At 40.2% G+C, this 23,598-nt stretch overlaps 1 protein-coding gene across 6 annotated transcripts in view; it reads left to right on the top strand.

The window, feature by feature from the left end:
* Window positions 1–23,598, top strand: part of TULP4 (TUB like protein 4) — a 168,930-nt gene that overhangs the window by 123,569 nt on the left and 21,763 nt on the right. For 5 of the 6 annotated variants that reach the window (XM_061624252.1, XM_061624253.1, XM_061624251.1 and 2 more), the window contains 2 exons: window positions 17,430–17,610; window positions 22,451–22,585. In XM_061624252.1, coding sequence (XP_061480236.1) covers window positions 17,430–17,610; window positions 22,451–22,585 — 316 coding nt within the window. Of the gene's footprint in view, window positions 1–13,189; window positions 13,268–17,429; window positions 17,611–22,450; window positions 22,586–23,598 lie in introns of those variants that run through there. The other variant, XM_061624257.1, reaches the window with a different exon arrangement.

A 23,598-nucleotide genomic window follows, 5' to 3' on the forward strand; every position in this document is an offset into this window, starting at 1 on the left:
GTAATGTGGCTTTGAAAGCAAACATTGCGACTCTTTGTATATATCATAGAGTTGGCCATCAGTAAGCACCTTCCTGCTCCATGCAGGAAAATATTAGGTTAATTTAGCTACCTGACTGGCACACTCCCCTTGCTGACACCCAGCTGGACAAATGTTCATTGTTAATTCAAATCACATACCTGCCTACATTCTCCTATGCACATGCATATCAAGTCTGAAACACTTGGAAGCCAATTGAGAACACCTTCAGTTGTTGACATAATTTGGCTGAGCAATGGCAATAATGACTTTTTTTAAGTGCAGCCAACCTAATTCACTCCTGAGATTAGTAATTAATGCAGCATCCTGCCTTCCCCCACTGGGAGAAAGGGAGGGTTTCAGAAGAGAATCAGCAGGAAGGAAAAGAGTTAGCATTGGCCTCATCACCTGCCCATTTTTCCTTGCAAATACTCTCCTCCCTAAATCTGCGCTATTATTATACACCCATGAGAGTGGCTGTATACTATAGCCAGCATGGATTTTTCACATTCCGCCATGTTAATTGAAAATACCCCCCATGCCATTCTGCTGCTTTCTATAAGCACATTTCAAAAGAAACTCCTACAAAATTTATAGTCTTGAACTCAGAAACGCTTGCTTAACAACCCTCTTAAGTTTTCATGGCGATACACACAACAGTCAGAGAGAATTGAGAGTTCAACGTGTAAAACAAGAGGGAAAAAATCCAGACCCCTGTTGGACTTTTTCTGTCAGTGGCCTCATAATTGGTTGAAATTAATTAAATATTAGCCATGTCCACAAAGTACCTGTAGTCCTATTACTGACCTTGCCCCATATTCTGACCTTCATCCTCTGCAGTTTAAAAGTTTAAAAAATGCTTGGCTGGTTTTTAATTAATTTAAGAAATTTAACATTGAAGTCTTTTATAATGTCGGGCATGCTCAGTAAGAACCAACTGTTAGTGTTCTAAAAGCCAGACTCACTGCAGTTTGGCATGGCTAATCAGGTGGCCACACCCATGCCAGATCTTTATTTAACTTTAGATTGTCATGATTCCCCCAAAGAATCCTGGGAAGTATCATTTGTGAAGGATGCTGCAAGTTGTTATGAGACTCCTATTCCCCTCACAGAGCTCCAGTGGTCAGAGTGGTTGAACAGTCAGCCCCTCTTCTGAGGATTTCCTTCTGTGAGGGAAATAGGGCCTCTCCTAGCAACTCTCAGCACGCTTCACAAACTACACCTCCCAGGATTCTTTGGGAGAAGCCTTGACTGTCTAAAGTGAAAGAAAGGTCTGGAGTGGATGTGGCCAGTGGCAACTTTGGTTTAAATTTGGATGGGAGGCTACATGTGCCTGCTGTCAAATAAAACGGAGGGGGAAACCCTGAAAAATGATGATACTGTTCACAATGTTTTCCTTTTGGAAAGGAGAGGAGCTTTTCCTCTGCCCAGTGCCCACCCAATCTCCTCTGCTCCCCCTCCCTCTCCCCTCCCTCTTCCCTACCTCTACCCCTCATTCCCTTCTCCCCTCTTCCCCCTCCTCCCCCAAGTCACCTATCCTAAGCATGATTGTACAGGAGTAAATTCCACTGAACTCAATAAGCATGCAAATGATCAAACCTGCCCTTCTCCTCGCCTCCCCCTACCGTCTGCTTCTATCACCCTCCTCCCCTCTGCCCTTCCTCCTCCCCACCCTCCTTTTCCCCTACCCCTGCTGTTCCTCCTCCTCCCCTCCCCATCCCCTCGTGGTAAGTTTCACCTATCCTAAGCATGCTTGCAGGGGAGTAAATCCCATTGAAATCAATAGGCATATAAATGATCAATCCATTCTCAGCAAACTTGCACAGGATCCTATTTCTTACCACCCAGATTAATAAGCAGAGAACTTGACTGATAGGCAAACAACCCTTGCAGTTTTAAGAACATACCTATAGCCAACAGATATTTCTATCAAACTTCAAAAAGCAGGGAAATTGGGCAGCTATAGTGAATGCACCAAGGGAGCAGGAGACCTGACCATCTCTCTGAGATATTGTACTGCCTTACAAATTTGTAAAAAGCAGTCAAAATTTGGGTTGGTCTTTCACAGTCCAATCCACTTTCTGTGTAGCTTAGAAGAATTTGGTAACATGTGCCTCTGAGCATATGGTGAATAATGGCAACACCTGCAATGAGCCCAGATAACAGAAACAAGACATGTGCTGTGCTGATCTTATTTAGCAGAAAGGAAGCAAAAATATTAAGACAGCTGATATAGTTTAGATAGTTACTTTAAATATGTTTGATTTACTTCGCAATTTTAGTGGTTTCCTATAGGAAATCATTTTCTTTTGCTTCTGTTTCTGTGAATATGTGAAGTACAGCAACACTTTGCAAAATTTACACTAAAAAAACCTCCAAAAATAATTGTTGAATAATGGCACTGACTGTTCTGCAGAATAGTCTCCAATGGACATGAGGAGTGTCTCAGTTTGCACAAGATAAAACAGTGGGAAGTGAAATATATCCTAGCAGACTTCTAGGTGTGCTCTATGTTTTTAATTGGCCATGCCCACCTTTCTTTAAGTGAAATAGTTTAAGCATAGCAGGCTGAAAAATGCATCTTGGGCAGGCCAAGTTTGTTTTTTCCAACATCTAGCAACATATTGTAATCAGTCTGATTTTACATCAAACAGCAGTTTCAGATTCAACTGTTAATGCACCCAAAATAGAAATAGAACATAACTTCCAGTTTGAAATACAAAAGGCCGTCTTCACCATCATATGACATTGACCAATAAGGCTTTGAAATTAATAAAAAATAAATTTGACACAGATTTCTAGGATAAATAATGAGAGAAATATAATTTTCTAGGTTAGATTCTCTGTAGAAACAGTAGTAACACAGGAAAGAAGCAAAGTAAGAACACCATCAAACATACAAAATGTAATTCTCCATCTTTGGCATGGCAGGTGTTGTCACCACTCACCATATGCTCACAGGCACATGTTACCAAATTCTTCCCAGCTACACAGAAGTGGATTGGACTGTGAAATACCAACCCAAATTGTGTTTGCATTTTGACAAATTTGTAGAGCTGTACAGTACCTTAGAGAGGAGGTCAGGTCTCCTGCTCCCCTGGTGCATTCACTATAGCTGCCCAATTTCCCTGCTTTTTAACGTTTGATAGAAATATCTGTGGGCTATAGGTACATTCTTAAACCACAAGGGTTTTTTTGCCTATTAGTGAATTATTATTATCATCATCATCTGTTACCCACCCTTCATATGAAGGTATCAGGGCAGGTTATCACATTTTTAAAACATGACATTAGAAACAATTTAAAAACAACCTCAAATCCCCAAATAGGATGGGTCCTAAAAATACATCTCAGGTATCCAAGGCCAGGGTAAAGAGGTGTGTCTTCAAGCATTCACCCAAATATGTACAGCAGTAGGGTTTGAGAAAGTGTGAGGGTTCTACCAAGGACTGAAATCAGTAATGAGCTGGGCTTGCTGCAATAGTCATTCACAGTCCCCTCTCCCCTTTTCAAAACATCACTGGTTTAAGAGACCATCCAGAGAACCTGGAATTCAAATTTGGATACTTGGATATCGAGGCCAAATACTTGTCTACTACCATACCATCACTGTTGAAAAATGTTTCCTGCATTCTAGATATTCAAGAATAGCCTTTCTTGGTTTCTTTTGTTGGTCTAACCTCCCCACCCCTTTGTTGCTGTTAACACTCCTAGAGTTCTTGGGAGTACAGGAGGAGCACATTGTCCAGTGTTACCTCTTGTGGAGAACCTATTGAGAATCTTATGCTGGCAGGACTGCAAATCATCTGTTAAATGCAAATCTCTCAGCAGGAAAGGTCTAGGATTCTGAGAATAATGTGTTCTCTCAATAAGAAAGATTTTAACAAGGTGCTGGAGAAGAGGGAGCCAAGCCAGAGAGATATTCACAATCATATCTCTTGAAGCTTGGTTAGGAAGGCAGCCAAAATTAGGTGTCCCGACCAACTCTGCCTCTCTCCCGATTCTGGGGAGAGGTAGGGTCTCATCTCTGATGTTGTGCTGGACTTCATTAGCAGTCAGAAGCAATGGCTAGCAGGGACTCATATCTGCAGTTGTGCTGGTCTTCAGAGATATTCAAAAGCAGCAAGAAATCTTACTGCTCCTGAAGGGTCAGAGATGAGCCCCTGTCTCTTTCACTTTATGCTTGTCAAACCATGTGTTCATCAGATTAACAAATGTGCTCACCACAGGCAAGCTGGTAAATGAATTTTGTGGGCTCCTAATCTCAAATGCAGTTCAAGGTGCTATTTTAGGTTTTAGAAACCAGTCAACCTATACTAAATGCAGGATTCCACAGTGAATGATTTAGATAAGTATTAATAAAATATAATATTAACCCTTAACATTTAACTCTCTCAGGGGGTCTTATATCACTTTGAAGAGGAAATTAATTATCTTCACACCACTCTTGTAAAGGTGTATCTTCTCAGCTCCTCATTTTAATGTTGAGGGGAAAGGGAAAAAGAAATTGCTTTCTTTGCTAAAAAAAGTCTCACTGGGATGAACCAATTCAGATCTCGTTGCAGCTGATAAAAACATTCTCACTGACTTCAGTGAACTTTTCAGGCTACAATTAAATGAAAAGGCTGGGCTCAGAATACCGATCTGCTAGCTCCCAGTTGTATCACTTAATTGCTAACCTGTACTTGCTGTAGATTTTTTAATATCACCTTTAGTGGTTAAAGCACAGTCTTCCTTCTCTGTTCTCTCTCATTTTTACTTCCATTTACCTTTTGGAGAGTTTGCAACAGCTTCTCCTGCTAAAATACAAATTAAAGACAAGCTGATAGCATTTGAAATCCTGTCATAAAACCTGATATTTTTTTAGTTCAGTCAGGGAAGCTCAGAGGATGGCAACAAGGGAGAGGGCCTTCTCAGTGGTGGCCACCAAATTATGGAATGATCTCCCTGACGAGGTGTGCCTAGCACCAACACTGTTATCTTTTCGGCACCAGGTCAAGACTTTCCTCTTCTCCCAGGCATTTTAGCATGTGTTTTTAAATTGTTTTAAAATTGTTTTTAAATTGTTTTTAATTTTTTTTTTGTGTTTTTAAATTTGTATATTTGTTTTTAATATTTTTAATTGCTGTAAACCGCCCAAAGAGCTTCGGCTATGGGGAGGTATATAAATGTAATAAATATATATATAAATAAATAAATACGTTTACTTCTTCTGCTGACGCTGCCACACCACATGCATCTTGGATGTGACCACAAGACTGAGCCACAGTGATGAAGGCTGTGCAGCTGCTGCTTGGTCAGATGAAGTCACAGCTGAAGACTGAGAATTTATTATTTTAGTCAGAATGTGCTATAGGGGTTAGGCAAGTTTTGAAGTACAGAGTCAGTGTACTGAAATATAGAGGCCAATTGTAAAGGCTTAATCAAACTCTGCACAGACCCTGCTTACCTAGACTTGTCACACAAATTTTTCTTGGGATGCTAGCTCTCATCCTATTTAACTTCATATACTTAAGATTGCAACATGATCTTTGCTAAATGATGTGGAGGGGGTGAAAATGCCTCCTGATTTTCCTCAGATATGTCCTCAGTATGAGCCGTCCTCTGCCAGAGCCTTTAAAATATCTAGGCCAAGGTTCAGCTACCAAGCAGCACGTTAGAAGATACCCTACAACCACTACCTGGAAGCTATTACCCCCTCAGGGTCCATATAGTGACTTGGATCTATTTTCAAAGTTGTTCTCTGAAAATGCCAAGACATAATTGGTTTTTTCTCTTTCTGTGTAAGCTCAAACTGCAAAGGCATTCTTCGTCCCAATATGCTTATTACATTTGTGATTGTTAAAGCCATACAAAATAGCAAGTAGAGAGCACTGTTTCTTAATTAACTAGGAAGTAGATTTAATGTTGCATAGTATGGACACAATGGCTAAATTGCCTATGTAAACAGCGTTGTTTAACTAACAACAGTACAATTCAGAGAGTTCAAGTGTAACAAGCAAGGAATAGTTGAGTTAGTATAATCTGCGATTCTCTAGTTGTATAAACAAAACATCCCAGCATTTAATATTTTGGGCTATTTTTACAATAACTTCAGGTTTCCTTGTTAGTCTTGTCATTTAAAATTAATGACTTCTGGTTGCTCATGCTACCAGCTTTATGGATGTTTTATATTCCATTGCTCCTCTTTTTGGACTGAATACATTCATTCATTCATTGGCGATCACTCATGGCCGAGTAAGATTGTCTTCCAAGATAAAGTCTTTAACAGTGGGTCTGTAAGTGACTGTGGAGGCCAATTCTGGATCCACACAGCCTCCCACAGTGAGGACATAGGTTTCCAGATGGAAGATGGTCGCGAGTTGGAAGAATCCTGTGCGTGAATTTGTTGTATGTGGGGAGATGGGTGCACAATGATCAACACACAATCTTGACAGAAAAAGGCTTTGATCCAATGGCATGGATACCATGACGATTGGAAGTCTTTATCTGCTACAGCCTTCATCCACCTTCACAGCCATTGTAACATACACATTGTTATCCTCCGCCTGTTCTGCCGTTGAGGACATTCTTGGATCGTTCTTTGTCTGGTTCCTCTTCCTTGACCTTACGTCCATGGGTGACTCTGCTGGGAGTACATGACTCCCGATGGCATTGCTCATAGGGTTCATTGGAACACACAAGCCCACTCACCTACAAGGTGACGATCCAGCGAGGGGACTGAATACATAGGGCGGTATTCAACTAACGCATCCTGTGAGCAAGAATTTCCACTTACATGGTGGGACTCTCTCTTTCCCCATGTGTACCCCACAACCTCTCTGTTCCAGAGGATTGGGGGAACCCCTAGAACAGATTTAGAGAGTACGCAGGGGAAGGAGAGTCTGAAAAGTAGAAATCATTGAGCTGACAGGATATTTTACGTAATGCTATCTTGGATACAATCTTTGGTTTTCTTTATATATAAAGAGATTTTAAACATTTCAGTGAGACTTATTCAGTTTTATATAGTTATAAATTATGGAAACAGATAACACTGCTTTGCTTCACCTGATGTTTATGAGTCTCCAGAAAATAATTAATAGATCCTGGGTAAAAAGAAATGAGGCTGGTTTCAGTATTGGCCTTTTCTGTCAGTTTCTTAACTGATTATTTTGAGCTGCACTGTTAGCTATTAATCAACTATATATATTCACAAACAGACAAAAAAACCTTGCGGTTTAAGAATGTACCTATAGCCCACAGATATTTCTATCAAACGTTAAAAAGCAGGGAAATTGGGCAGCTATAGTGAATGCACCAGGGGAGCAGGAGACCTGACCTCCTCTCTAAGGTACTGTACAGCTCTACAAATTTGTCAAAATGCAAACACAATTTGGGTTGGTATTTCACAGTCCAATCCACTTCTGTGTAACTGGGAAGAATTTGGTAACATGTGCCTGTGAGCATATGGTGAGTGGTGGCAACACCTGTAATCAGGACTACATCTCCAAAGATGGAGAATTACATTTTTATATGTTTGTTGGTGTTCTTACTTTGCCTCTTTCCTGTGTTACTACTGTTTCTACAGAGAATCTAACCTAGAAAATTATATTTCTCTCATTATTTATCCTAGAAATCTGTGTCAAGTTTATTTTTATTAATTTCAAAGCCTTATTGGTCAATGTCATATGATGGTGAAGACGGCCTTTTGTGTTTCAAACTGGAGGTTATGTTCTATTTCTATTTTGGGTGCATTAACAGTTGAATCTGAAACTGCAGTTTGATCTAAAATCAGACTGATTACAATATGTTGCTAGATGTTGGAAAAAACAAACTTGGCCTGCCCAAGATGCATTTTTCAGCCTGCTGTGCTTAAACTATTTCACTTAAAGAAAGGTGGGCATGGCCAATGAAAAACATAGAGCACACCTAGAAGTCTGCTAGAATAAATTTCACTTCCCACTGTTTTATCTTGTGCAAACTGAGACACTCCTCATGTTCACTGGAGACTATTCTGCAGAAGAGTCAGTCCCATTATTCCATAATTGTTTTCGGGGGGGGGGTAGTGTAAATTTTGCAAAGTGTTGCTGTATTTCACATATTTACAGAAACAGAAGCAAAAGAAAATGTTTAATGATAGGAAACTTCCCTAAAATTGCAAAGTAAATCAAACATATTTAAGTGACTATCTGAACTATATCAACTGTTAATAATGTTGCTTCTTTCCTGCTAAAATAAGATCAGCACAGCAGATGTCTTGTTTTTATTATTTGAGCTGATTGCAGGTGTTGCCACCACCATGGGAAGGGGGAGGGGGAGGACGAGGAAGGGGGGCAGGGAGGGCTGAAGTGGGCAGGAAAGGAGGAAGAAGGAAGAGGGGAGGAGAGGAGCAAGGGAGAGGAGAAGGGAAGGAGAAGGTGAAGGAGAGGAGAGAGGGAGAGGGGAAAGGCAGGTTTGATCAGTTGCATGCTTTTTGAGTTCAGTGAGATTAACTCCTGTACAATCATGCTTAGGATAGGTGAAACAGACTTGGGGGAGGGGCAGGGAGGGGGGATGAGGGGGAAGGGAAGGGAGGGAAGGGGAGAGGGAGCAGGGGAGGAAATTGGGTAGGCTGGCACTGGGCAGAGGGAAAGTTCCTCTCCTTTCCAAAAGAAAAACATTGTGAACAGTATAATTATTTTTCAGGGTTTCCGCCACCTTTTTATTCTACAGCAGGCACATGTAGTGTCCCACCCAATTTTATACCAAAGATGTCACTGGCCACATCCACACCAGACCTTTACTTCACTTCAGACAGTCATGGATCCTGGGAAGTGTAGTTTGTGTAGCATGCTGAGAGCTGCTAGAAGAACCCCTATTCACCTCACAGAGGTACAATCCTCAGAAGAGGGGCTGACTGTTCAACCACTCTGACCACTTTAGCTCTGTGAGGGGAATAGGAGTCTCCTAACAACTCTCAGCATCCTTCACAAACGATACTTTCCAGTTTACACTACACTTTGAGGGAAGCCATGACTGTCTAAAGTGGAACAAATGTCTGGTGTGGGTGTGGCCCCCTGATTAGCCAAGCCAAACTGCAGTGAGTCTGGCTTTTAGAACACTAACAGTTGGTTCTTACTGAGCATGCCTGACATTATAAAAGACTTCAATGTTAAATTTCTTAAATTAATTAAAAATCAGCCAGGCATTTTTTAACTTTTAAACTGCAGATGAAGGTCAGAGTATGGGGCAAGTTCAGTAGTAGGTTTACAGGTATTCTGTGAACATGGCTGATTTTTAATTAATTTCAACCAATTATGAGATCACTGACAGAAAAAAGTCCAACAGGGGTCTGGATTTTTTCCTCTTATTTTACACTTTAAACCCTTGATTCTTTCTGACTGTTGTGTGTATCGCCATGAAAACTTAGAGGGTTGTTAAGCAAGCGTTTCTGAGTTCAGGACTGTAAGTTTTGTAAGGGTTTGTTTTGAAATGAACTTATGGAAAGCAGCAGAATGGCATGGGGGGTATTTTCAATTTAACATTGCAGAAAGCGAAAACTCCTTGCTGGCTATAGTATACAACCACTCTTATGGCTGTATAATGAATCAATGCTGTTATTGTGCAAAAAGGTTCATATGCTGCCTTCTAGCATTTTTTAAGGCACAGTGGTCCATTTATATTTTCTCCTTCAGAAAGTAAGTGCTATGGACCAAAGTTCTTGCAGACAGGATAAAACTAAAATAGTTAATATAAACTAAGTCATATTAGAGCATTCATTGTGCCCACTGTAAGAACACCGCTGTTCATTGAACTCAGTAGGACATGAATAGGATTGGACTCTGAGTGAAGAAAATGGCTACTGTTTTGGAAGTGCTTACTCTTGCATGTTTTCCTGGGATTGTTGTTGAAAATAAAGTGTAAAATAAAAATAAAGGTTTTTTTTAAATAGGACTTCAGTAAGCAAGAGTAGGTTGGTGACCTTTGTAAGATCAATACAGTAGATTAGCTACTCTTTGTAGCTCGGGACCCTGTGTCTTATATGATATTTTATGAGGGTGATGGTGGATTTACTCATAGCACTCAATCAAAGTAATTGAGCCACTTCCTAATCAGGATTGATATATGTTCTCTGTTCTAGACCAGAAAAAAGCCTTTTAAAAATAAATGAATAAATAAATTTCTGTAGGTTGAGGATTTCACTTTTTAACTGAAAGATAACTAGCAACCCAAATTATCCTCTAGTGTACTGGTTTTTAAACTTTCTGCTTTAGAGAAGCCTTTCCATGTCAACTACATTCCCAAGGAAAACTATTGCAAACATTTCTGGAACATATTTTAGGGCATGGATAGTCAGTCCGGTGCTCTCCAGATGTTGTTGGACTACATCTCCCATCAGCTCCAGCCAGTAGTCAGGGATGATGGAACCTATAGTCCAAAGACATGTGGAGGGTACCACATTGACAACAGACTAACTTCATAGTGCATTCTGTTGGGATGCTGTATGAATTGAGTGCACCCTGGAGAACATCTATAACTCCACTATAACTATATAGTGGCAGTGGGAGTTTGGAAATGCTTGGAGAGTTGTCTTTCAGTAGTGGCTGACAAGCCATTGGCCAGTGAGAAACTGATAAGCTTCCAAGAAAACACAGAGCTCCTTAGAACACAGATTGAAAACCAGTGCTCTCTTGTATTGGTTTTATCTGGGGATGGACTAAAACTCCTGACCCATTCTTGCCAGCTGCAAAAAACCTGTGATTTGTGTAGCTATTTTCAGCCCCGTTTGGAAATGTTAGTCCCTGTTCATGTGGAGCTCTGCATTTCTGATTGTTCCTTTGCATCCCTAGCTTGCATTCAGTACTCTTTAAATTTAGCACTGAATGTAAACTCTGCTGCTTTTGGGTGGGATCAGATCGACCTATCGACATATGACTTCAGGTGATTGACAGGTGTATGACCTACTCACCTGTCAAATGTGGCTCATGGAAAATTGGCCATTTTCTGATCCCCATCCCTGCTTTTATGCCTCCATAGGCAGATCCCTCCTCACAGGCTCTGCCCTTCCTTGAGGAGTAGAAGGCTTTAAAGGGTGTTTGGATGGGAGCTTCATATTTTGGCTTGGAGTCTAGTACTCCTCTTTTCTGACTATTCCCTCCATGTGTATTGCTTGTATTAGACCACATTCACGCCATACATTTCATAAAGAATCATAGAAGAGTAGAGTTGGTAGGGGCCTTAGTATACAGATACCCAAGACCATGTAGGCTTCCCTCCTACATTTTTATGAAGACTATTATTGGGCTCTGTTAGAGTTGTTCTCTCAGTTCCTGTTCATAAGCCTTTGTCAATTGTTACCTCCTAGTTTATGTCTCCCTCCTTGGTATGATTCAGTTTAAAGCCCTCCTGATGTTGTGGCCAAACACATTCTTTCTAGTCTTTGTGAGGTGCAACCCATCACTTGCCAACAGTCCATGTTCCAGGAAGTGTAGCCCATGGTCCCAGAATCCACTGAGAGTTATTAGGAGACTCCTATTCTCCTCACAGACCTGCAATTCCCAGAACTCCCTTGGACAATGGATTGATTGTTAAACCACTCAGAACCGTAGCTCTGTGAGGAAGAGTCTCCTAACAACTCTCAGTACCCTTCACAAACTACACTTCTCAGGGTTTGTTGGGGGAAACTATGACTGTTTCAAGTGGAATAATAGTGAGAATAAATGTATGGTGTGAATGTGGCCTTAGAATGCACTCAAGGGGCAGAATCAGGGGCATGTCAGTGGGTAAGAGGTTAGCAGGTCTGCTCCCCTAACTATATGTTCGCTGTATGTTTGGATGGTTGTTTTTTTTCCTGATAAAGGATATAGAATTGCATGTTCCCATTGTGCCTGTGTTTCCTCAGTTCCCTGGGGAAACTTCATGCAACTATGTTCATCTTGCTTCAACACACACATCATGGTATTTCAGGTATTTCCTATTGACTACATAATATCACATGACATTATTTATTATAATAATTGCCAGCTTTCGAGACCCTGGAAGTCATAGCAATATAGTTTCCATGAAAATATATCAGGGAGGCAGAAGATCTATTTTTAAATGATTGGATTCAAAGAGACAATGTAACAATAGCTGAAAGCTTATGCTATACACTCAGCAACACACAAGGTGATATAGTTCATTACATCTTTAAATAGACTGCTTACTTGCTGATGAAGAATTTAGAGCACTTCCAGAATTTCGGTGCCAAAAAAGATCAGCAACCATTTAAACCAGGAAAGGCCACTTTGAATACTGTATGAAGATCAGTGCATTTTTTTATATTTGCTGAAAAACTTGACCCCTTTGAAAAAAGGGTTTTTCATATGGAACATGACAGACATTTGGTGTAGCACTAAGGATTCTAAAATGGGAAGGAGTCTGAATTTATGTAGCTTACCTCCTTCCTCAGGTCTGGTAGTGGTCTACAACAACAAAGAACCCTTTTGAATATTGATTGCTCAGGGACTCTAGTTCCTGATCTGAGATACATCCCCCTGCGGCCTAAGCTTGTACCTGCCACTTTGATTTGAACGTATGCTATAAATCAGTTCATAGTTCCTTTACCTTGAATAGTGGAAAGAATTAACTTTGTGAATACAAGAGTGTAGTGGTAAAGACTATACATTTTTTGACCTGAATATACTAATAAATTGCCAGATGGAGGAACTGAAGCAAACAGAGATTTCCATTGAGCCTTTTACCATTGTACCTCATGAGTAAACAGATGCAGTTTCCACTTGTCTCCTTTCCAAAGAATGCTGCTTCCAAAGTAGACTTTGATCGTGAGCAAATATTCTTCACCTGTGGGTTTTCCACATCTTCCCTAGCAACTATACTTTTCACCATCACTCATCTAGAAGATACAGCTGTATGCAAGTTATTAAAAACCTCCAATCAGTCAAAGCCTCATCTTTTAACAGGAAAGATACTGAGGAGGTAGGAACCTTGCTTGAACATTTATCCAATTTACAGCTCTCAGAGAATAGGCAGTTTACAATATAGCAACCATTTGGATTGTAGTACACTAGAGTGAACAAGGATAGCATACAATTGTCAGTGGCCTTGTAGTGCTGGATGACTCAGCAGAGGCATAGATGTAGGTCTTGAAACGTTACTGTCAGCATTGTTGCAAACTAAAAACTTCATTTATCTCTTGCTTTCTTAAAGGTTGATTGACTTGCAGTGCAATCCTGTGAGTGTTTACTCAGGAGTAAGTCTCAATATGTTCAGTGGGGCTTATGTCCAGGTAAGTGTGCATAGGATTGCACTATCCCATCTTTGAGGTTCCTCAAAGCATCACACAACATTGTGATACAAATAATCTTCCATTGCTCATTTAAAACCTTAAAATGGACAAATGTTCAAGCAGACCTTTAGTGTAGTGGCACCTACCCTTTGGAATTCCCACCCCTTAAATATTAGAAAGGCACCATCTTTTCAGTGCCTACTGAAAACCTTCCTCTTTCAACAAGATATTTAAGTGGAGACCTTATCCCAGTTTGTGTCGGAATTGCTTTTAAGATCTTTTTGAAGCTTTTTTAAAAAAAATGTTTTTAAAGATGTTTTGTTTTAACATGTTTTTAAAGATGTTTTCTTTTAATATATTTTAAAGTCTGTTTTTATGATGTTTTAAAGTGTTTTTAGTGTTTTTGTATGCAGCCCTGGACTCCTACTGGGAGGAAGGTCAGGATAGAAAGAAAGAAAGAAAGAAAGAAAGAAAGAAAGAAAGAAAGAAAGAAAGAAAGAAAGAAAGAAAGAAAGAAAGAAAGAAAGAAAGAAAGAAAGAAAGAAAGAAAGAAAGAAAGAAAACTTCAGGCTAAAAACATCATATTAAAACAAAGCAGCCAAAGCCAGTAATCCACTAAAAGAGAACATATAGGCATCAAACTAATCATACCAGCAGTTCTTTACTGTTAATTTTTTGATCCTGCTAGTTAGCGAGTTCCACACTAACACCTCTTGTAAGAATTCTCCATAATTTTTTATCTTTGGCTTTTTGCTGCAGTAACTAGTGAATAGCATCTGATGGAAGATATGGTCTGTCCCCTTCATTTTCTTAAATAGACCGAGGAAACCTCTTGAATTACATTCAGGTTTCCAGTTGACAATATAAATGAATCCTTATAAATGAATCCTTAAAACGTTCATGTGAAAGAGAGCCCATTATTGTCAGTGGACTAAAACTACAATGGAAGTATGCATGAGTAGGTTAACAGGACAGAGTTTACTTTTCCAGGTATGATGCTCTTAATGCATTTGCCCTCTCCTGGATTATGTTGTATGTCTTTTAAAACCTACCAAAATATGCAAGCCATAGCTTGTTCAATACACCAGAGAACAAAACATGCTCAAGGGGAAGATATCCGTAGGTTACAGTCTCTCTTATCTTAAATGGTGTACCTTGGCTGTCTTCTAACTGCTATTTTAAGCTACATAAAAGCCTTGCCTCATCCATTCTGTATTGGACATTGTGGGTGGAAACTTTCATTTATTTGTTGTTGTCAAGCTTGTAACATTTCTTTTTCACCTGGGGTCTAACGCTCAATTCCACCTGATTCACATTGATTTTTGCTGTGGGGCAGAAATTTACTTGCCCTTAGTTGATTGGCTACTCATTGGTCCAGCATTCCATCATGCTCGTAATCAACAACCTCCTGTAAACTGCTCCTAGCTGACATACCTTGTGTCCAGTATGCTAGATTTTTTATGTTCCGTTTATTATCTGTTTAAAATGTAGCAAGGGTGAGGAATCTCCAGCATGCCAGGGGGTTCAGTTTGGCTAATGAGGTCATTTTTCCCAAATCCTGCATTAAAGCCTGCAATGGCTGCACGCACCTGTTCCCAGCAGGGTACAGGTGCATGCAGCCAAGACAGCAGGATTTAACCTCTGCTTATCAGCTGATAAAGCAAACGTTAAATAAATCTCAGATTACTAGGATTCCATGCACAGATTTGCATGGAAATCCCTGGTTCAAGGATTCACTTAATTTTAGCAAGGGATTCAGATGCACACCCCTTCCTGATTCAGGAGGGGGTTTGCATCAGAATCTTGCTAAAAGAAGGGCTTTTGAACAGTCCAGCACTGCTGTTCGAACCTCCAAAAACTGGAGATTCAAACAGAAGCATGTGGCTGTTGGAAGGTTCTTTGCAAAAGTGCTTCCCCACTGCCTAGAGCTCCTGTCTGAACCTCCAAAAACTGGAGGTTCAAATAGGAGTGCTGGCTTGTTTGAAAGCCCTTTTGCAGGCATTCTTTGGCTGTGTGTGCCTAGTCACAGCAGTAACCAGCCATCCTCAGCCAACGCAGCAGCATTTAACCCCCACTTGACAGTTGACTAGTGAGGGTTAAATTCTGCTCAGTTTGACTGTGCGCACCTGTGAAATTCAGGCTTCTTGGAGGGGAGAAAGAAGCACTTCGCAGCTGTATGATTGGTGCTTCTGAAAGCACTAAGCATAGGGCTAGCAATGCCCCTTGTGCTGTGGTTCCCAAGTGCCCACCAGCCAACTGGTTGTTGTGTGCTTGGGAACCTCACACAAGGGATTTTGACAGATCGGTGGGACAACCTACCTGCCAATCATATGACATAATGTGATTGCCTGGTGGGCAGTCCTGTCCACCTGTCAAATTTGGTCCATGAGACTGATCCTAATGAGGATCTGGCCTGCTGAGCCAAAAAGGTTCTCACCCCTAACATAGTATTGGCTTTTAAATAAACCATGTCTCATATAGAACCTTAGTGCTGTGTCTCATGGTACAGTTGTTCCTTGACTGTGTCACTTTAGATTCTAGATAGGGGAAGCACGTGTTGAAATGCTTGACCAAGTTTAACATTTTTTTCTTGTAGAAAGGTAGCATGTGTGTACCAGGGTTCTTTTTTAAAAATTATAAATGTACAAACATATATGACAGTGCACATAAAATACATACATACATACCTTGCAAAGAGAACCAGTAGCACCAAAATCCCCATTATCTATTAATTTTTTATTTCCTTACTATTGTACCAATCCATAAATTTTCATAATAATAATTCATCTCCATCTCATTCATACCTAGTTTGGACTTTATACTTTGTAACACAGAATCCCAGCTCTTTAGTATTCCTCTATAACTTTTAACATCTCTTAGAACTGTAGTTAATTTAAATTGCTTAATTTGTTCACACAACTTACAAGAATTCTTTTCTTTATCAGGACTTCAGTTGCTTTTCCACAGGATTCTGATTGCTTTTCCACATTTTATCAAAAGCTATTCTTCCCGTTTACATATAAGATTGGGACTTGCTTCTGCAAAGGAGTGTTATTTTTAACAAAAGTCAGTAACCATACTGTGGAGTCCATTTCCACTCTAAGCTGAAATATTTCATTGATTTAACCTATCACTATCCTCCACAATGTAACTGCCTTCACATGTAATAAAAGTCACCTTTCTGTTAATGACAAATCCAGCATTTTCCATCGCTGATCTTATGTATTTCCCACATTTCCTGTGCCATCAGGTAATACTGTGTGCACATTTTAAAACAATTCACTTTGTATTGCACTCCCACAGAAAAACATGATCCTCTTTTGGAATTTCCCTTTGTAGCTCTTTGTTCCATTTTCTTTTACCACCACTTTTCTGAGAATTGACCCTAAGCCGTCGGAAGTTAGTGCTATCCAACTTCCCTAAGCCTAAAGACATGTTGCCCTTTTACCAGCGCAAAGCCCACTTTCTGGACTTGGTAAGCAAAATCGCCCCACAATATGGCTTGACTGAAGACATCATCGACATTGAGTATTTATTCTACGACTACCAAAATGCTCGAGCTGTAGTAACTCTTGGGAGCTGGGCATCTATGAAGCGGCTATACAAGGAGAAAGACAAATTCTGTTATGCAGGATTGCCATTAGCTAGGCTATTTGTGAATCAGAATCTTACCAACCTATTCTATAAAGAGCCAGGCCGTACTACTAAGGTTAATACATGTAGCTCTCTCGTCCATCTGGATTAGAAAGGAGCAGGGCACCAGATGGAAATTGATGGAATGGATAAAGAAGCAAGTGCTGTGGGAAACAGCAAGGAAATTGGCAAAGATGAAGAAGAAGCTTCAGCCATGACTCATGAGGGCTTTAGTTTGTGAACAAGAAGCAGTTGTGGCATGGTAACAACTGTTGCTTTTGATCATAAGAGAGAATGAGTGGCGGTTATGGATTTTTAGAACCAGGAACTTCAGCTATTCTTGGTTGATAAGGATGGCATAAACAGTAGCTGTTTGTTGTATCTTGTATTCATTGTGAATGTGGGCAGTTCAGCCTTTCACAGGTTACCTGGAATATGATGATGGAGAGCTGTCTTTTTCACTTTGTTTTTAACTTTTTAAAGTTTCCTTTACATTCTTGCTAACTATGGTGCTATCTTCCTTTACCAGGTCCTATTTGGCACTGCTGATGGTCAAGTTATTGTCATGGATTGCCATGGCCGAATGCTGGCCCATGTTCTCCTTCATGAATCTGATGGCATCCTGAGCATGTCCTGGAATTACCCAAGCTTTTTGGTGGAAGATAGCAGTGAGAGCGACACCGATTCAGATGACTACTCCCCACCACAAGGTCATTTTGCCTCCATTTATTGATCATTCAATGTCTGTGGGCTGCTTCTCACTGAGATGGTAAAGTTATGTCTGGATTGCACTGCTTTAGAGTGCAGAGGGGGGTTCACACGCTCGAATGCTGCTTCATAGAAAAATGTTCTATCCACATAAAAAACTCCACCTAGAAGTCCTATCCTTGCCATCTGGTTTTCTATGAAAAGGGAATTTGGTTTTTTTCAATGGAGAAGTGGTTAGTTGTGTAAGCCTGCAACTGATACAGCCAAGGACAAGTTTCCCACCTTAATGAGAATGATTTATTCATGCATGCATTCATTTAATTCCATTTATGAATTGCTTCCTTTGGAACATCACAAAGCAATTAATAATATCATCAATAAAAACATAAAAACAATTCCATATATAAAAACAAAACAGTCCCATATAAAACAGTTCAAATCCAATGCAGATTCAGACTCTGTTAGACTTCATATGTACAGCATGTTTGTATTGACAGTGCTTTTTAACGCCATTAGCATTAAACAAATGCTAATAAAAAGACAGCATGTCCCATAAATAATTTTGTGCCATAAGCTCTGGTTAATTTGGGATTTGCCCATAACAGTAAATGACAATTACATCCCTTATTCATTATTATTATTACTATTTTATAAATTATAAAATTCTATCCTGCTCTTCCTCTCAAAAGGAGCCCAGGATGGCAAACAGAGGCAAAACACTAAAAACATCTTAAACATCTCAAAAATTGATATCTTAAAAATAAAACATCGTAAAAATATCTTTTTTTAAGAAAAACTTTAAAACCACCTTAAAAAGCAGTTCCAAAACAGACACAGACTGGGATAAGGTCTCTACTTAAAAGGTTTGTTGAAAGAGGAAGGTCTTCAGTGGGCATCAAAAAACTAACAGATAGCGCCTGTCTAATATTTAAGGGGAGGGAATTCCAAAGGGGTGGATGCCACAACATGAAAGGTTAATAGCTTCCTCCTATCTGCAGCCATACAACCCTGAACATGTCCAGTTTTGTCTGATGTTGGAAGCTTAAACAGGGTTGGTCCTGTTTAGCAAAATGCTGCGGCCAGAGTTCTCACTGGGACAAAGAAATTTGACCATATAACACCTGTCCTGGCGCAGCTGCACTGGCTACCGATATGTTTCCGGGCCAGATTCAAAGTGTTGGTTCTTACCTATAAAGCCCTAAACAGCATTGGACCGCAATACCTGATGGAGCGCTTCTCTCGCTATGTACCTACCCGTTCACTACGCTCGACGTCGAAGGCCCTTCTCCGGGTCCCAACCCATAAAGAGGCCCGGAGATCAACAACTAGATCTAGGGCCTTCTCAGTGGTGGCCCCCGAACTATGGAATGCCCTCCCAGACGAGATACGCCTGGCGCCTTCTCTGTTATCTTTTCGGCGCCAGGTAAAAACTTACCTTTTCGCCCAGGCTTTTTAAATTTTGTAAATTTTTAAATATTTTAATTTAACATTCTAAACTTAATATGATCTTAATTTATAAATCTCAATGGCAATTTTATTAATGTTTTATAATTGTACTATATATATATATTTTTTTCCACACTTGCTCATATTTTAATTGTGATTTTATTTGTTGTACACCGCCCTGAGAGCTTTCTGCTATAGGGCGGTCTAGAAATGTAATTAAATAAATAAATAAATAAATAAATAAATAAAATTAAATAAATAAATAAATAATTGGATGGGAGTTTCCCCCATACTTCCTTAAATTACTTATTTTTTTTCATATACAACACAGAAAGAAAAAAACAAGATGGGTATAAGAGCCCTTTCTTCTGTATTTGCTTCGTAATACAACAAAACCTGATACGGTGCAGATGTATTCAAATCATAAGGAAATTCAGCTATTGTTAATGTGCATATTACTTAATCGAAAGGAGGATTGCTGAACATGTTTTCCTTCTCCAATGAATGACTTGCTGCCCCTAGTTAAAAGAAAAAAACTCCCTATTATGGATAATGGAGCAAGAAGCAAGACGGAATGAACCACTTCTACATTTTCTACAACAGAAAAAATACACAATGAACATGAAAACAGTTTAAATATTGATACATTTGTGCATGAGAGAAAAATAAGTCTGTGAATTACATCACAGATTCAAGCTTTACTCTGCAATTTGGGGTCCACTTCAGATGCAGCAGCTTCAGGAAACGAAGATTTTTCAGAATGCTGGTTTCAGTGAGAAAAGTTCCTGCAAATACCCTGAGGAAGCTTAGCAACCCTGGAAAAAATGTATTGCATGAACATGACTTTCTTTACACATCTTCGGGATTCACATGTGTTTTCATAGTGAGCTTCATCATCATAAAAGACAGAAAAGATTGAGAGAAGATATCAGGTTTCCTGATTGCGAAGAGGACTCTACTTGCATGCAAGTGAATGCAAGTAAAATCCTCCTGTAGACCTTCCCTTCTCAACACTACAGAGGTTAGAGACTGGGCATGTGGGGGCCAAGGCATTACTTTCCACAGCATTTGCTTCTCCGGGCAAATGCTTAACACATCTGTAATGAAGAACAGCAGGGTGATGCTGCATGGTTAAACTGAAATTTGCTACCACAAGTTATGGAGTTCCTCAGTAGGAGAGACCATAGTGCCTTGTGTACTTGATGGAAATTTCTATACAAAATATGCCCCTGAAGAAGAATTGTTCTGCAATGTGTCAGGCATGAAGTAAATATTTCTCCAAGCACCTGAAGTTCCATCATCTTATCTGGGCGAAGGGCCAGGGCCTCTTCCAGTCCTTGCACATTCTGCCATCTCATTCTGAAAGGCAATGGAAGCAAAAATGCTCCACATACACTCAACAGGGCCAGGGTTTGCTGTGGGTATGTGGCTTACTGCTCACAAACCTGTTTGCCTGTTTAGACACTTGTCTTCAAGAGCAAATATGTCATTTTCACTTTGGGAATGGAAAATTAGATGTTCACAGTATCCCTAGACGAGTCCATACTGCTTTCAATGCTGCAGTTTTCCTTTATCAAAGTATACCCTGATTTATAAGAATTGTGATTTTATGTTTGTTATAAGATTGATTTACAGTTCTGTGTGGGGAAATTGTAACTTCTAGTGTATCCAGAAGGAGCAAATGTGTAAATGATGCTGAGTCAATCAGGAAGTGGGTGACCCTGGTAACAGCCTACTTCTAATTATTATTCTAATACGATGTGTTCTTATGAAGTATTGCATGTTCTTCAAAAACCTTAAATAGGAGACATGCCTTTGACTCACCATCATGAGTATGAGGGACTTGATTGAATTTTACTTATCTATAAAACTATACCAATTATGTGGTATTGGTTATTAAATCCCCACCCACAGCACAATTTCCCTGTTCTTCAGTTGAGAGCTTATTTCTGTTGGAATAGCAGGACCTTCTGTCAAAACTAATTACATAAAAACAGAGAAGTAGTGAAATGCTACAGATGGTGCTATAGGCAATTAGATATTAAATACAATATTAAATTAAATGCAAAGGAACACTGAAGAACAATCTTGTAGAAACAAGACCCTTTTGTGTAATGGCTTGGAGCAGGGTTCAGCCAACTTCTGTGTTCTCAGATGTGGCCGGCAAGCTGCCAGGTGGCCACCCCTGGCTTAGAGGTTGGACATTGCTGGATATCAGAGACAGATGCCAGCATATCAGACTCTACTGTGGTACTTTCCTAGCATAGTTGACACTGCCACCATGTTTGCTCCCGTACTGTGCCCAGGTCTGCATGGTTTCCTCTGCTTCCATCCTTTCCCCCACACTGGTCCAGGGACATGTAAAGACTTCCCCCAATCTGGTGCTTCCTGAAATACTAGAAAAAAAGTCAAAACAAGGGGGGGGCATGATAGAAGTATATAACATTATGCATGATGTGGCAGGAGAAATTGTTGTCCCTTTCTCCTAATACTAGAACTCAGAGCCATACAATGAAGCTGAATGTTAGAAGATTCAGGACAGACAAAAAGCAGTTTTGTCTTACAGTATATAGTTAAACTGTGGGATTCACTCCCACAAGATGCAGTAGCCACCAACTTAGATGGCTTTAGAAGAGAGAGAGACAAATTTATGGAATGTAAGGTTTATCAGTGGCTACTAACCATGATACAGTAGCTATGTACTACCTCTAGTGTCAGAGGGAGTATGCCTCTGAATACTAGTTGCTGGGATTCACAAGTAGGGAGAGTGCTGTTGTGCTCATGTTGTACTTATGGGATTCCCATAGGTATCTGATGGACCACTATGAGAACAGGATCCTGGACAAGATGGGCAGGACTCCTCTTATGTGCTTATGCTCAAGGTACATGGAGTCCCCTGGGAGGTCTGTTGGTGGCATGGTTTGTAAACACGCAGGGCAGTTGAATCACATGGGTAGAAGTCTTTTTATGTACCTAGTCCAATGTGGGAACTCTGGAGGCTGTTGCAAACTTTCTGGGAAAGGTACTTGTAAAGGGAGTCTCCTGTAAAACAATATAACTTGCAAATGTTTTTGTATCATGGGTGGTAGCAAGAAATAAAGGTAGAATCTCCAGTAAGTGCTTGCAGGGGACTTTCTGAATTGAGTCTGTAATGGGTGAAGAGAGAGGCTGGGCATCACAGGATCACTGAGGACATAATAATAGAATTGTGGCATTTGCATAACACTGCAGAGCCCATACCACAAACTATGGGATGAGGATGATGTTTGTTCCTTAAAAGTCAAAGGGTGTGGTGAAAGCATCTATGCAGCATCACTGCTGTTGGCACTGACAACTGGTGATGAGTTGGAAACCTAGGTTCAAACTTCTTCCTGAAATATTTTCTTCACCATGCAGATGGTCCAGCTGCATATCCAGTTCTGGTTCAGAACACCAAACCGCTGCTCACCGTCAGTTTCACATCAGGAGACATTAGCTTAATGAACAACTATGATGATTTGTCTCCTACCATCATCCGCTCAGGGTTGAAAGGTATGAAAGGAAGACATCTTCCTGCCTTGCTTCCACTGGTTCCTCTTCTGCCTTAAAGTTTGATTGCTTTGACATGAATATTTCAGCATCTCTCTTTTGAAACTCGGCATCCCTCTGCAATGACTTCTGCTAACAGCAGTGACACCTACTGGTAAAAAGTCACATCTCAACTAGGGGATTTCTTTTGAAATAAAGTGATAGTTTGTTTTATGTTCTCTGGCACTCACGGCAGTAAATGAAAATATGTGCTTTCCAAAATAACCTCTAGCTTTATCCAGTGACTAATTTTGTTGTACTATCATCTGTTCTCTTCCTAAAAAGGTGTTGTAAACCTATAGGAAACTGAAGCCACAAGAGTGTTGGGTTCAAAAGTTATTTTAGTTTGAGGCATTGCTTCAAAGGGCTAAACGTAGAGGTGCAGTCTTAAACTGAAACAATAATTTCAATCAGTGGAGGCTGGTACATTAGGGTGAATGAGGCACTTCATTCTGCCCTCAGCCAGTCCTCATCTGCCTGCCTTCTTACTTATACCCAGTCCGGGGGGGGGGGATGACGACTTTCTCCTCCTTAGTCTCAATGTTGCTCTTGTAGAAATCATCAGAGAAAGGAAAGCGGACAAACAATGGCTCTGTTTCCATCTCCCTGCCTTCCACCCTACCAGTTCCAATGGGGACTTGCCACCACTGGCTTCAGTTGGTTATTCAGTGGGGAACAATTTTAGTCAGCCAGATTAATTGGTGGGTTTATGTGTCCACTGGTGAAGTTTTTTAAGCTGTATGGGTGTTGCAAGACTCTTTTGAAGATGGAAATCCCTTTGGAGGCACCAACATAGTGTGCTTTGTATTCAGGCAAAACTAAGAGACAGAATGGTTATTATTCCTGATAGCTGTGAAACATGGGGATGTACTATCAGAGTAAAGGCTGAATCCTCTTTGTGAAGCAAACACATGAGATGGATGTTGCCTGTAATAAAGTATAGTTAAGGAAGGACTCCCTGCTGATTAGAATCGGTT

Source organism: Rhineura floridana, chromosome 4 (assembly GCF_030035675.1).
Source record: "Rhineura floridana isolate rRhiFlo1 chromosome 4, rRhiFlo1.hap2, whole genome shotgun sequence".
NCBI lineage: Eukaryota > Metazoa > Chordata > Lepidosauria > Squamata > Rhineuridae > Rhineura > Rhineura floridana.